General features: G+C 34.5%; 2 protein-coding genes and 1 long non-coding RNA gene across 3 annotated transcripts; all 3 read right to left on the reverse strand.

The window, feature by feature from the left end:
* Positions 1-1,148: 1,148 nt before the first annotated feature.
* On the reverse strand, positions 1,149-5,088 carry LOC114388707. The gene is made up of 5 exons (XM_028349351.1): positions 4,828-5,088; positions 4,146-4,317; positions 2,897-2,999; positions 2,074-2,254; positions 1,149-1,526 (listed from the first exon to the last, which is right to left on the reverse strand). The coding sequence occupies exons 2-5, from the start codon at positions 4,266-4,268 to the stop codon at positions 1,478-1,480; spliced, it is 456 nt and encodes a 151-aa protein (XP_028205152.1). The 5' UTR covers positions 4,269-4,317; positions 4,828-5,088; the 3' UTR covers positions 1,149-1,477.
* A 7,548-nt stretch (positions 5,089-12,636) lies between these two features.
* On the reverse strand, positions 12,637-13,552 carry LOC114386597. The gene is made up of 2 exons (XR_003661120.1): positions 12,968-13,552; positions 12,637-12,886 (listed from the first exon to the last, which is right to left on the reverse strand). It is a non-coding gene; the product is annotated as an uncharacterized LOC114386597 (long non-coding RNA).
* Positions 13,553-14,094: 542 nt separating this feature from the next.
* LOC114386244 lies at positions 14,095-14,768 on the reverse strand. The gene is made up of 2 exons (XM_028346209.1): positions 14,394-14,768; positions 14,095-14,298 (listed from the first exon to the last, which is right to left on the reverse strand). Exons 1-2 carry the CDS (start codon positions 14,766-14,768, stop codon positions 14,095-14,097), a joined length of 579 nt encoding a protein of 192 aa, XP_028202010.1.
* Between the last annotated feature and the right edge of the window lie 1,306 nt (positions 14,769-16,074).

Raw genomic sequence — 16,074 nt, forward strand, 5'->3', positions numbered from 1 at the left:
ACAAATCTATTTTAAGTCCAAGCCCATAAATGAAATAAAATAAAATCTGGACAAGATAAGATAAAATTGGATAAAATAAAATCTGGACGAAATAAAATTTAGATGAAATAAAATCTGGATAAAATAAAATCTAGATAGAATAAAATCTGGATAAGATAAGATTTGATAAAATAAAGTTATTATTATTATTAATTAAACAGGTCGACTTGTCAAGCTTAACAAACTTTTTTATAGTTTGGACTTGACCTTTTTTATCTAAAAAGACTTTTTAAAAAGCTTGAATTTGACCTGTATAGTAAACAAGTCGAGCCGAACCAAACCTTACATAAATCAAGTCAAAGGTCCTTGATAAACTACTACTCCGCTCATTTCTACCTCTACTTGGTATCGGCTTTAACGTGTGTTTGGTTGCAGCGGATGAAAGTAATCCTGCGATGCAAGGCAGTGAAAGGCTGAAAGTGCAACAAGCATCGGGTCCCATGGCAAAAAACATTCACCAAAATTGGACGGGTCTGCTCGTTGTTTCAAGAACTGGCCATCCAACTGGTATTCGTCACTTTTGGATTGATTACACACACGACATGATCTTAAATTGGTGACTCATGTATTTTTGAGTTTTTTTATGGTTGAAAAACATTACTCATATTAAAAAAATTAATTTATATTTTACATATGTGCACATATTTACAGATTTGCTTATTTGTTTTACTGAGAATATTTGCATAGTAGAAATTCAGATGATAAAGTTGTATTTTTTTTTAATTTTGTTTTTACTAATTTGTGTGTATTAGATTATATATGTCATTGTACAACATTGATTAGATATGAATACATTTTTTAAAATACTTATCCTCAGAAATTTTTTTAGACATTTTCAAATAATAAGCACACGTTTGCCATCCCAATGTGATCGGAATACATTAGACTAGCGCCAACAGCTTAAGATTAAGGTCATTTGGAAAAATGCCCATACACGAGAGGGATCAAGTATAGTTTATTTAAACTCGGGTATAATTCTTAATTTTACAATATTTAAGTTTATGTAGTATATATTATGAATGAATATTTAATTGTTTCATTATAATCTTTGCATACATGTCTGTAATTATGTTGTACTATAAAACTAAGGAAAACTATTTTAAATGATATTTTAAAAAAAGAATTTTTTCCACCTCTCATTAACTTGTGTTTCTATACAAATAAAACTATTAATGTAAAATTCCCAAGGCAAAATGGGGATTTACTTGCTACACATTCTTGCAACAATTTTCTAAATATAACGGGGTATTTGCTCCAACTAATTTCTAAATAGAAAAATGTCAAGAACCAAAAACTATAAGCAACCTAATAATAAATAACTTGCATGAAAATTCGGCAATGAGAAAGAAACTATAAATGAGAGTTTCCACAGCCAAAGTAAAGGTGTTGCCATAAGGATAAGCTAGAAATTTTAGATCCTCCAATAACTGCAAACCTTTCATTCTCGGCTTCCAACTTTCTGCTTCTTTTGTTTGGATGTTGGAGGACTGCACAGAGAAAAGAATATTAACATTCTCATATAAACAGATCTCATAAAAGCAATAGAGGATATGCTATGTTTGTTACACAAGACTAAGGACGGAAGGATAGAGGACCGACAGTAAAATGAGATTGGTGTCTTCCTCCGTTAGGAAAGGATGGAAGAATGAAGTGTGGGACCCACATGCTTCAGCAATCAGTCCAATTTTGGGAAAAAAGGTGCTTCTTGTTTTAAAATTAATTATTTACTCTTATTTTGGTATATTAGGGACTATGTCATTTTATGTTTTTTCCTTCCTTCTATTTCCTATACAACCAAATAAACAAAAAGAAAAGAAAAGTTTTAACTTTCTTTCCTACCGAACAACTACAAAATTATCTCACTCTCCTTTCACTTTATTTTCTATATTAAGCACACCCTTGAGGTGTAATGATCACATAGACAAGTTTTTATGATATTCAATTTAATACCCATCTCCCAAACTCAAATCACTTGAAAACAGTGTATTTTGCAGACAAACACTTGAATAGTTCATACAAGCTCGGTAAACATACCTTCTAAGAAAAGTTTCTATATCAGCACCAAGACTTGTACTTAGCTCATCAATATTTGCATCAACCTCATTGCTACATTTCAATAGGTTGCAAGCATCTAAAAAAGAAGTAGATTTAACCATATTGGGGATAAGTGATGAATCTTTTATCTCTTCCTTCAGATGGCCCATCAAAACAAGTGCTGCACAGACGTCCATTGGAAGTTAGAATAAAAAATGCAGCTAATTAGTAATCATGTATAATCTATCTACTAGTGCAAGAAGTGGATTGATTATCATGCACCTGCTAGTAAGAATTTCAATTTTCCATGAATACAGTGAAATTCAATTCAGTTCAAAATCTCAGAAATTCAAATCGCAAGTGCAAATCATGAATTGTCATAGTAATTCACTAGCAATTCATTGTATATATGCAACAATCAGGATACAATAGCCTAGGACAAGCCAATGTGCTTCTATGATTTCAATGGATGAAAGCAAACAAAGAATATCCAGAAGTATTAATGTAATGAATTCTTGTTACATGAATTGAAGTTGATGGTCAGTGCAATCCAGACCCTTTGATAATGCTCAACATTATAACTAATTCCTGATATAAGGGATGTGTTATTTTTTTAATAAAAATATGTGACCTCCACTTCTAGAACCTTCCCTAACCACTAGTATCAACATTATATAAGAAACACAAAAAACAGACAGATAAAACAAGATAAATGCATAGGATTATTATTTTATTTTTTTGCATTCATAATAACAATATGCATATTACATTTTGAAAAGACATGCATTTAAGTTGGAGAAAAAAAAAAAGGCATACATCATACCAATGGCTCGAATCATTTTAAGGTTGAATTTACTAGCCAGCTCCTTACAACCCATCATTTTTGCACGCTGAATGATCAACAGTTTCAAGCTAATCAGCATGTCCTGCAAAAAATTTCAAATTTTGAACATAAAAAATTAAGAACTTACAAGAGAAATCACTCAAAAGTGTGGGAGTACATCCAACTTCATGAAACAGACATAACCCAGCTAACCGTGACAGATCAAATCTACTTTAAAGTAGATTTGCACATATAGCCTGATCTAAGAGACTAACGTGACAGATCAAATCTACTTTAAAGTAGATTTGCACATATAGCCTGATCTAAGAGACTAAGACACACAGGCTATATTACATAGCCATTCTTTGATCAACTAGATATAACATGGTCTATTTTAAACTATATTTGCACGTATAACCTGGTCTAAGACAAAGACTCTATTGCATTACCATTCTTTAATGCCATTCTTTAATGAACTACCGGATTATTTTGTTTTCACAGGCTCAAATTCTTTTACAAAAATAAGTTTAATTAAAGAACAAATAGTAGAAGTACAATGGAGTGGGGTGGGAGAACAAGATATCCTATAAGAATAATCCAACATGTAGAAGGAATATTATAAAAAAGACAGCAAGACTATCTAATCTCTGAATATTAGTGACGATTCTGAATCCTAAAAAGTTGCAAGCTTTCCTCTCCAAACAAACAGGACTGTAAAGATAGCATACTGCTACCGAAAACTTATGCTTTCATGTTAAAACCACCATTGAAATGAACAAAGAGAAATGAAGGGATGCGATAAACATCAAACATGCAAAAACATTATTCCAAAGGGAAGTAGCTACAGCAATCACTACAACATTATACAAAGGAGAGGACTTGATCAGTCACGGTTTATCTTGTAAAAATTTGTTAACTAATAAATTTAATCCTTAAGATTTATTTTATCACTTTTAATATTATTACTAATTTTGTTGTCAAGATATCTTATCTTCATCCCCTTTGTACATTCACATGTCTATCCTCTCTAATAATATTATTGTTTTATAACAAAATGCTGCAGAGTATGATTCTTGCATCCTCTGTAATCTATGAGCATGACTTCAGGCATAAAACATTTTACCAAACACATAGGGTTCAAAACACTAGACTAATATTATCTAATTCAACCAACGTAGAGTATCTAAAAATAAAGAAAACAATGATGTAATGTGATCCATCAAGTTATGGAACAAGACCAGAGACTTACAATCTCAGACTCTGAAAGGGAGCAAAGCCAAGCAACATCTTCAACCCTAGTCTCGCAATTTTTATCTGGCTCAACCATGTCTTTCAATCTTTTGATTCTTTTCTTCAAGTGTCTGTCCTTCATAGGATCAAACTGAGGATTATAAGATCTGAATTCCTATTGAAATTATAACCTAAATAAAACAAGTGTTAGTTGTAAAATAACAGGAAATAAGTGGTGTTTCGTATAAAAAAAATAAAATATACATCTAACTATCAGACGACCAAAACAAAATAACCAAGGGAAAGATAATTAATGAGACTCCCAAACCAATAAACGCACAGACAGTGAGAAAAAAAGAAGTGTTCAACTCAACAAAGGAATTCTAAAGGATTCTATGACAGAATAATTCTATTCTGAATTTCATTTTTGCTAAGGCATAAATATATACAAGAAAGTTACAACAAAATCTCCTAAGATTGAGCTATACAACTTGATTCTCCAAATAAAACTCCTAAGATAACGTCTAGACTATTTACATGATTACATGCTAATAAACGGGATAATAGTTGCACACAGATTCTGTTATCTCTTCATGATCTCATTAGAGCACGTAAGGGTTCAGGGGTTTGAACAGAGCACATGAGGTTCAATAAAGGGATTCGAACAGAGCAAAGAAGGGTTCAAACTTCAAACTACGAACCTGTTTTCAGAGGCCGAGAAGACGGCGTCAGTCTTCAATCCCAAATGCGTCGCCGTCGTCCAGGGGTAGGCGGCCAGAAGCATGCAATTTTCGTCGTCCGAAACGCTGCCGACGACGGTTTCTGGAGGTCCACTGGCGTTGCCGGTGAAGGAGGCTTCTTCTGTGAGGTTCAGCTACTGCGAGGGACGGCGAGGTGCGTCGAGATCAAGATCGAGGTCTAGGGAGGCTGGGAGTGGAGGGTCTTGGCTGCGCATCCGATTAGGGGAACTTTAAATCTCCCCCAACTGCAAAACGACGCCGTTTTGACGTTTTGGAAAAAAAGAACAAAAGGCTTAATTTAATTACACTTTTTAATTTTTGACGAATTTTATCTCAATTTTAATTGGACACATTTTACTCCAACTTTTAAAATTTTGTCCCGAATCATTTGTTCATTAATAAGCACATATGGGAATAAAAATTACAAAAAAAAAATTGGAGTAAAATTTTCCCAAAAAAATTAAGAATAAAAGTTATCTAAAAATAAAAAGTTGAGGATGAAAATACAATTATGTTATAAGTTAAATAATAGAGGGTAAAATCTGCAAGTATATTAAAATTTGGGAGTAAAATTTATCAAATTAATTGGTGAGGTAAAATTCGTCAACCAAAAATTAATAAGTTACATGTAAAAAATCTAATTAAGGCAAAAAAAAATATGAGCATAACTCTGTCGGCTCAATGTGATCGGTGGAGTCATCGATTCACATCGGTTCGTATCTATAATTGATCCAATAGATGATTTGGATTGTTTGAGTGTCCCAATTCTCGGAGCAATGGGTTGATCTAGTTAGCCTAAATCCAGTCCAATAATTATAATTAAACGTGTTCAATTAATGATAATAATGTGTGTCAAAGGATTTCATTGACTAAATTAAAAAGAAGGAATCCAGTTAAAGAAACAAGTTTTGTATTTATTTATATTATCATAATAAAAAATTATTGATATTATTAACATATGCGATATGATTAATAGATAATTTTCTTCTTTAAGTATATGATCATGGATTTTATATCGAACCTATGCTTGAGAGGTAAATTATGTAAATGAAACTCAATAAATAGAAATTAGTCATTGATTTTCAACTGAAAATATTCTAATTAAAAAAATATTGATATTAGTAAATCAACAGAACCTCAAGATGATGATCATAACAATATTACGCCATAAAATATAATTGTTCCAATCTTTTAAAAGCTTTGTGAAAACCCAAAAAAGAATTGGGAAAGCATATAAAATTAATCACTTACTATTACCCAATATTTATAATATATAATAACTTAATGAAATTTAATTATTATGATATTTTCATATCTTGGTATCGGCTTTAACGTGTGTTTGGTTGCAGCGGATGAAAGTAATCCTGCAATGCAAGGTGAAAGAGAACCACTATCAGTTAGGAATGAATGAAAGAGTGGGCTGAAAGTGCAAAAAGCATTGGGTTCCATGGCAAAAACATTCACCAAGGAAAGGAGCTGAAAGTGATGATTGAAGCATAGTTTTTGGGTCTGGTCGAGTTTCAAGAACTGGCCATCCAACTGGTATTCATCACTTTTGGATTGGTTACACATATGACTCCGTTGATCCAATTGGTATTTATCACTTTTGGATTGGTTTAGCACACGACATCATCTTAAATGGGTGACTCATGTATTTTTTAGTTTATTTGATGGTTGAAAAACATTACTCATTAGAAAATTTAGTTTATATTTTACATTTGTTTTATTTATTGGTTTGCTTATTTGTTTTACCAAATATAATTGCATCTTAAAAATTCAGATTATAAAGTTGTATTCATTTATTTATTTATTTATTTTACTAATTTATGTGTATTAGACTATGTATGTCATTGTACAACAATGATATATATTTTAAAATTTAGTTTAATATGATTTACACTGAATTATTTTGAAAAAATATGTTGTATGTTCAAAATTTTAAATAAATTCATAACTATATATATTTTTAATATGTTGAATTTCATTAAATTTTAAATATTAAGCGTTCAAGATTACATGTTATGAAATTATTTAAATTTTTTAATACAAAACAGATGATGCAAGCCAACTAATGACTCATTAGGTTGATTCTTCATCTAATGATCCATATTCAAAGATAATCAATCTAAATCCAATAAGATTGGATTGAAGCTCACATGATATTATTTTATTACAATATCAGCCAACATAATAATAAATTAATAATAATAGATTTTCATTTAATATTAAATTATTATTTTTATCTATCAAATCACTTTAATTTAAAACATTTATCTCTTTTCAATCTCTATCAAACAATTTCTCTTCCATCTCTCTTTCATCATTTTTCATCACTCTAATTCCCTTTTATCCATCTTTATCGAATCCACCCTTAAAACCCATATAATAAAAGAATATCACCAGTGGTACTGGTGGGTTTTTAAAATATGGTTGCAACAGTTGCATATGCATGTATAATAATTTAACAAAATTTTATTCCTCTTAAGAAAAGCACCTCGATAAGGAGACATGTAAACTACTAGTCAAGCAAAGCTCAACACTCGAGAGAGGTGGTACTCTATTCGAATTCTACTTTCACTATCACATGACAAATCCATTTACCTTTTTTTTTTTAGATGAGAGATTTCCAAATTCTAAAATTTTTGAAATGTCACATATTTGAATTGCTCTTATTTAATATTATTTGATTTTGTAAATGATTTGTTTAGATAAATTAATTTGAATTTCTGAAATTTTGAATTCTTAATTTTGATGGAATAATTCAATACTTTCATATGAAATATTTTATTTTTAAATTCATATTTTTCTAAGAGTACGAAGATAAATATAAATTTCTTTTCTTAAATTATGACAAAATGGAGATTTATTTTTTATTATATTCATTAGTCAAAATAAAAATCATATTCTTTTAAAATAAGTTTTCATAATAGTTTTTTTAAAAAAAAATCATTTGATAACACTCTTTTCTTGATTCCTCCTTCCTCACAACTTGCACCAACTCACCAATCAAAACTGCCACCACCAACTACCTTTCACGCCGCCACCTCCAACCACCACTGTCATTGTCACACCCCACCATTGGCATCATCGTCATTTTCTCTCCCCTTCACGTGAGACATCACCGATCTCCATCTCATTCGTGCGCAACACCACCATCATTGTCATTCTCTCTCCCAAGTGTGGAGTCATGAGACAGAGACGGTGAGAGTTGAGTGAGAGCATCTCTATAAAAAAAATTCAAATTTTCTATTTTTTGGAAGTAATTTAAATTCCACTAATTTAGTATAATTAAATTGTTCGATAAATACTAACAATTTGAATTTCTTTTTAAATGTTTTTACAACAAGTCATTTCAGTCAAAAGGATTTAAGTTTCCTTTACAAAATGAATTACTCAATTTAAATATCTCATCCGAACACCGATTATTCATTGGGTATTGCTAGGGGCACCCAGCAACATTGCTGGTGCACTCAGCTATTTTTTAGAAACCCCAAAATACCCCTGAACATATTTTTTGTACAAAAAGCTGGTTTATTTGTTTTTTGGTTACATTGTTGCTTTCTTTGTTTGTCTGTGGTTGTGTTGTGCGGTATTTGGAGCTTTGAGAGAGTTTGGGGTGTGGTAAAGTTAGAGATCTCTGCTTTGGTGTGTTATTTGTCGAGAAAGGTACATTTTTTATAGCTTTTGTGTGTATGGTGGTTTATTCTGGGTACGGGAATGGTGGAAGGTTCTGTTTGAAAGCCACAAAAGTACTTCTTCCGTGTGAAATCCACGGAAGAAACTTCTTCCGCATGTGTAATTAACAACTGGGGAAGAACTTCTTCCGCGAGATGGCACGGAAGAATGTTCTTTCGTTTCAACTGCGGAAGAAGGTTCTTTCGTGAGTTAATTTGTTTTTTTTTTTAAAAAAAATTAGATTATTTTGTATGTTATATTGGTTAATTCTATTTGTAATGTATGTCAAACATAAAATACGTAAGATATTATTATATTAGTTGGTTGAAGTGTTGATTTTTTCCCCTAGGATGAAGTATTTTTTGGTGATATGAACTATGTAGTTATAATGTTGAAATTAGGTAATTAAAAGTTGAATTTGTTTTCTGTTAAATTATTGATGTAGATAAAATATTTGTATTAGGTTGTTAAATCTTGAATTAGTCGATATTGATAGTTTGAAGTTATTATTTAGTCAATTTATTTAGGTTGTTGTATTGTTCAAATTATTATTTAGTTGAATGCTGAATTAGGTGATAGTTATAGTTTGAATTAAGATGGACGAAGATCAATGAGCGTATGACAATACGATGTCTAAAGAAGTTGATATGGATTTTGAAGATGAACAACATTGTGGTGTGAATAAAGGACATGTTGATTGTTCAGACGCTTTTAATACTTCTCAGGTAATCATGTTGATCAGTTTCAATCGTTTGGTTTAATGTATGATTTATGTAAAAAGTAATATGTCGGGGTTGCGTTGTAGGTATTTGCAACCCGAGACGACGTTTTGCAGTGGGCTCGAATGATTGCCCATTAAAATGGTTTTGTTGCAGTAATTATGAGGTCTGATACATATACTGGTAGTAGAGGAAGAACTTCATTTGTGTTAATTGGGTGTGAAAGAAACAGTCAGTACAAGTGTAGGAAGAAAGAATTTGTTAGAAGAGACACAGGCACTAGGAAATGTGGTTGTCCCTTTAAGCTTCGTGGGAAACCAGTGCATGGAGGAGAAGGTTGGATGGTGATGCTGATCTGTGGGATTCACAACCATGAATTGGCGAAGACCTTAGTTGGACATCCATATGTTGGGAGATTGACAAATGATGAGAAGTATATCATTGTTGATATGACAAAGTCGAATGTGAAACCAAGAAACATCCTGCTAACGTTGAAGGAGCACAACGCTAACAGTTGCACCACAATCAAACAAATCAATGATGCAAGAAGTGCATATCGTTCTTCAATCAGAGGAGATGACACTGAAATGCAACACCTAATGAGACTTCTTGAACGTGATCAATACATTCATTAACATAGATTAAAGGATGAAGTTGTGGTGCATGATTTGTTTTGGTGTCACCCAGATGCAGTTAAGTTATGTAATGCATGTCATCTTGTTTTTTTGATAGACAATACTTACAAAACAAATAGGTATAGACTCCCATTGTTTGACTTTGTGGGGGTGACACCAACAAGGATGACTTTCTCTATTGGGTTTGCATACCTGGAGGGTGAGCATGTGAACAATCTTGTATGGGCATTGGAACGGTTTCGAGGCCTATTTTTAAGAAACGATCGCCTCCCTGTTGTTATTGTCATAGACAAAGACCTAGCCCTCATGAATGCACTGAAAATTGTGTTTCCGGAGTGTACGAACTTGTTGTTCAGGTCCATTGAAAATTTAATTATTCAAATATTTTCAATTATTCAATAACTTGGCTTGTTTGTTTAACTTATTATTGTTATTTCACTTATAACAGGTTTATCTTAAAGATCGTTGTCCCTTACCGCCTATGGTGTTGTTGTGGTCAAACAATTCATATCCTCAGGCAAAACAGTGGCCAACTGCATACGTAGGTAGAATGCAACAGTACTTAAGTCTAATGACAATTAAAACAATGAATGTAGACCTAAACGAACCCTAAAGTTGTAACATTTATGTATCTGTATTTACAATTGGATTTGTGTTGATGTAACATGTCAAACTTTCATTCTAATGAATTGTTGCGTGAATTAATCGATCATCTTGTCCATTTAAAAGCAATTACTTGCTTGTCATGTGTCAGTGTCGTAAGTCACAGAGCGTTGCATGACGTGACTTGACATTCATTGATGTGATAGGACAAGTAGTGATGCGATACGACAATGACTAATGTTACCCGACATGACTATGACTGATTTGACTCAACATTGATTGACGTGACATGACATTGAATGAAGTGACACAACATTGCTTTAGTTGTAAATTTGAAAACAGAAAATGGTCACGGATGTGTTAAAAGTGAAGCCACACAACTGCATGTCATGTATATAAACTAGACATGGCCAGGCGCCCATCCGTCGCACATCAAGTGGTATTCACATTTAGTCAAAAAAAAAAATCGACAAACAATGGCATTCTTAGGAGAAACTTCCTCTCAGACGATCGTCAACTCAAGGTTGGCCTTCATTTTTCAAAATGGATCCGTCATTCACAACGAGTGTGGGATTTATTTTCAAAGTTCAACCCCAGTACCCATGCGAGTACCAAACACGTGCGATTTTGCAACTCTTAAAAGCAGGATACACAACACCCTTCAGCTAAATGACAATCAAGTTGTGGATGAAATTCATTACCGGCAACCACTCGAAGATACAGATAACAAAATTCACTTCCAATGTATGCAATTGAAAGATGACATGGATGTGAACACAATGTTAATGTGTAATGATCGATTTTCATGTGTTGGACCGATTGAGTTGTCATGCACTGCTAGTAGAACACCAGATGGAATATTAAACTTACTTGAACGCACTATGACCTCTACTCATGATGTGGTTCTGTATTACAACGGAAGGTGGAACATGCCACGCCAAAACAACTTTGTAGGTTACGCGTTCACGAGAAAAAATCCCCAAAAATTTGATATTCCAAAAGGATGTACCATATATGAACTGAAGGATTTGATCAAGCAAGTAGCACCTAAAGGAAATCCTCTTCATGGGATTCATGAATCCCAACTTGTAAGACGTTTGTTTTTTCGACAACCTCCTCATTTGGAGTATTCTGAAAAAGTTTTAAAATTTGAAATTATTGAGCTGAAATCTAACACGACGTGTTGAAGGTATTGGTAGAGTCCAATTACTGGAAACAATTTATGCCAATAGAAATTTTGGCTCTCTTTAGTAAACCGGTTATGGAAAATAAGGACGAGGTGGTTACGTCGTTGCAGGATTGAATGCTAGTTATATTTTGCGGTGTTTCAAGCAAATTATATTTGTGTCCACCATGTTCAACTGAATGTAATGTGTTAGTGTGTAAACAACTCTTTGTCGCTTTGTTATGTTTGTGACCCATTTCTTATGTGTATTATATATCAAAAACTTATGCTTAATGTCGTTGGTTCTAATTTATTTTTTTTAGTTCCTTGACGTGCAAACATGAGAAATAGCGCCCCTCGAATGTCTTAGTCGAATCGCACATAATTTTTAATAAAATGGTGAATAGGGGTACTTAGGCATATTTGTAACGGTCCAAATCCTATTTTTTTTTTTAATTTTTGTGCTTTTTTTTCATGCCCGATTCGATGGAACCGGTCAATACTTTTTTTTTTGAGTTCCTTGATGTGCAAACATGAGAAATAGCACCCCCCCTCCCCCGAATATCTTAGTCGACTCGCACATAATTTTAAAAAAATGCCGAACAGGGGTACTTAGGCATATTTGTAACGGTCCAAATCCTTTTTTTTTTTAATTTTTGTATTTTTTTTTCAGGTCCGATTCGATGGAACTAGTCGACGCTTTTATTTTTTTTAGTTCCTTGACATGAAAACATGACAAATAGCGCCCCTCGAATGTCTTAGTCGACTCACACATAATTTTAAAAAAATGTCAAATATGAGAAATAGCGCCCCCGAGTGTGTGGTTTATTCATTTCTTTCATTTTATTTCTATTTATTTGAATATTATAATTTTTTTCAGCGCCTATCATCTACTTTAATTGTTTGATTTTTTTTATCTATTTTGAACTCTTAATCTAAATTAACTTCAAGAAAGTAACTTTTCTCCAAAATCTTTGGAAAAAAAATTCACATGTAAAGCATATATATTTAAATTTCAAAGCATATATCATAGCCTATGCGTCCTCTTTGTCGCGGCCTAAGACTTCATCTGCGGCATCACCTCTAGCTATCATCAGGCAACGAGCCAAGATGTCATATAAGTTAGTGCCTTCAGTGACCATCCTGAGGTTGATGACCCGCTCCAAATCCTCAGCGATCGCTCCCAAATCCTAAGCAAACGCTTGACATCCTTGGCAGTCAACCTATCATAGCTCAAAATAACAAAGTTAGTATCACATTTTTTAAAAATTTAAATTATGAAAAACTACACAATTTTATCTTACCACTGAATGCGTACGGAGATCAGACGCAACTGGAACCTCCGGGATAGGTGGCTCGACGAACTCCTCATCATGTGGGGTAGGCGGATGTCTCGGCTCAGCGCCGTCCTCGGTCTGCGTGACGAACAGGTGCGAAATCCGGAAAAACCAATCCATGTAGTCTGGTGCCACCTGGCCAGGAACTACACAGATCTCCCTCGTGGGCACTAGATGGTCTAAAAAGTGCAGCCACCGATCGTCTATATCATGACCTATCAACAAATCACGAACAGGCGGCGGAGGGACGGTCTGAATGTACCCGAACTGTCGAAGCACCCACTCTGGTCGAACGTAGACGACAATCTAACCCCATCTGAGTTGGCCTGTGTACGACGAGATCAAGTCAAAGCCCCTAACTCCCTAGTGCTCAGCATAGGGCATCCAGCACACGTCAGTCACAGTCAGGGCTTCCATACATGCCCGGTATGGGGCTCCCTTGATCCCCGTCATATGAGCCTTACCCGTAAGCCACCTGGAGGCACGTGGGCTTGCCTCAACATAAGCATCATCAACGATGCACTGATGCACCATCGAAAAGTGCTCGTATATCGAGCACTACAAACACGAAGTCAACATCAATAAAAAAACATGGATTGAATGCTAGTTCAATTTAAATTATAAGTAACAATACTTACCTGAAGTAGTGTAATGTAACCGGCCATTTGTCGTGTAGGGGTTTGCGACGCCTCATTCAGATGCTCATACAAGTGGATCAATGCATCCGCTCCCCAAGAGAATCCCCCTTCCTGGGCCAGGTCCTTGAAAGCCTGCAGGTGCATGACATGAACATAGGTTGCACTCTTGTTAGTGAAAAAAGTGCAACCGACCAAGTGGAGGAGATACGTGCGGGCTGCTACAACCCACCGTCTAGCCCGGCACCTGCTCTTCTACACGTCCTGAAGCCAGGACAACCGAACATGAGGCCCACCAGCCTGACGGGTCTCAGCTATAGCCTCCTCAGGGGTGACCTCAAGCAGCTCCGTCAAAAGCCCCACCGCATCAAAAGTAACCAGCGGCTCGAAGGCATGCAGCGCGCCAGTGATGGGAAGGTGTAGGAGTGACGAAACGTCATCCAGAGTGATCGTTAACTCTCATACTGGCAGGTGGAAGGTACTGGTCTCCCTATGCCACCTCATGACGAAGGCGGATATAAGTCCAGGATCAGTGGTGATTATAGAACACCTGATCAGTGGACTCAATCTGGTGGCTGCAATCATGTCTTCTATCTCAGGCGCTAGTCTCCCAAATTTATCTACTTTTCTACCATGGGAGACCAACTTCAGATTGGGTCGTTCCTAAATTGAATAACAGTTTATAATAATGTCTATATAAAAAACAATCCAACTATAAATAATTATCATGTAATTACTCAACGTCGAAATGTATGTACCTCTCCACTCCAGATGCTGTGTGCGACATGCTCAGCAAAACCAGTCAAAACTGATGGGTCGCGTGGCCCACCAGGGAATCCCTCATCAACAGCAGGTGAACCCAAGCTACCATCACTAGCCACTCCCTCTGCGTCCGCAACATCAACGGCGCTTGTCATCTCCGGAGTAGCGTCAGACACATGAGGAACATCCTCATTCAACTGAGGCACATCCTTAGGTTTCTGAGTAACGTCCTCAGTCACATGAACCTGTTGCCAATGTACTGAAGCAGTAGGCCAATGACGCCGACGAACTTCAGGCTCATGCGCATCCTGACTCAAGTCTCTGCCTCTACCAGTTCCTAAGTCACGACCTAAACCTCGTGTTCTAACCATGATCTGAAATCATGAAGAACATTTAGTGTATGCTTGTGCGAGAATTGGCAAAATCAATTTTGAATGAAATTGATTTTAGTTAAAATTGAGCTTGATGTGAAGTGATTTATGTTGGGATGTTTTCCTTATAAAAGCAAGTTAATAGCAAAATCCAATTTTTTTTTCTAATACAAAAGTTACTTGTTCTTTCAATTCAAATATGTGAACATCTAACTAAAATCATATTAGCTGGTATTTAAATGTGATTTTGAATGATTCAACAGGAATCTTAATCTTAGTTCTTGATTCTTAATCTCAAATATGTGAACATCTAACTAAAATCATGCTTAGCCAAGCAGAGTCACACAAGTGGGGAGATTGGCAACTACATGGCAGTTGATGTTCAGGACAAATTGATATAATCAGTAACAAAGCTTTGTCTTTATTAACTTTTGCGTGTGTCTATTCTTTTTCTATTCTTTTTCTTGTTTGGTTAAGTATTTTGAAGGTAGAAGAAAAAAGTTAGGAGAAAGAATTCTCCTTCTCCCCCAAGGATTTGTCCTTTCACAACTCATTTATCTTTTTCTATATTAACCAACTACTATCCTCATTTATCTTTCATAGATTTAATTCAATTAGTTAAATAAGGTAGTTAATTATGAAATGGGAATGGCCTCTGGTTGAAAAGGAATAGGCATTGTGGGCTAAAATACTAATACCTAAATATGGTCCAATAAGGGATATGGGAACAATCTTAGGCTCAACATTTATTTCCAAATGATGGTGGCGTGATGTGAAGATAATGTGAACATATAGTTTTTGTCCTAATAAAATTTATATATTCAAGATCATTTGTGTCTCAGTTACATTCTTTGGAGACAACTCTTGCGGGTGCTTTGAGAAGGGAACAAATGTCAGACATTTTGATTAGGCAACTACAAGCTGAAATTGAATAATTAAATCGTTTGGTATTTCTCTTATCAGGCTTCTTACCAACACAGTGACTATGAGGGAACAAGTACTTATATTTTTGTAATTTTCAAAATGGTGACAGACATAGACATAGGTGACAGACAAAGGTCATTGTAGTTTATATTTAGTTCAGAAAGTCATTCATAGCTTGAAGTTCTTCTTTATTTACTACTAGTTAATATTGTTGAGACTAATGATTTTGGAGAATGGAGGGTTTAGATTCATGAAACTACTATTCTTTCACCTTTGCAATTAAACTCAATGTTGTTGTTGTTTAAATAGGTTTGGTCAAGATGTTGTGGCATAATTAACAAAAGTAATTCAGAGACAAGGTCTTGACATATTATTTAGTCTT

The sequence above is a fragment of the Glycine soja genome, chromosome 15 (genome assembly GCF_004193775.1).
Source record: "Glycine soja cultivar W05 chromosome 15, ASM419377v2, whole genome shotgun sequence".
NCBI lineage: Eukaryota > Viridiplantae > Streptophyta > Magnoliopsida > Fabales > Fabaceae > Glycine > Glycine soja.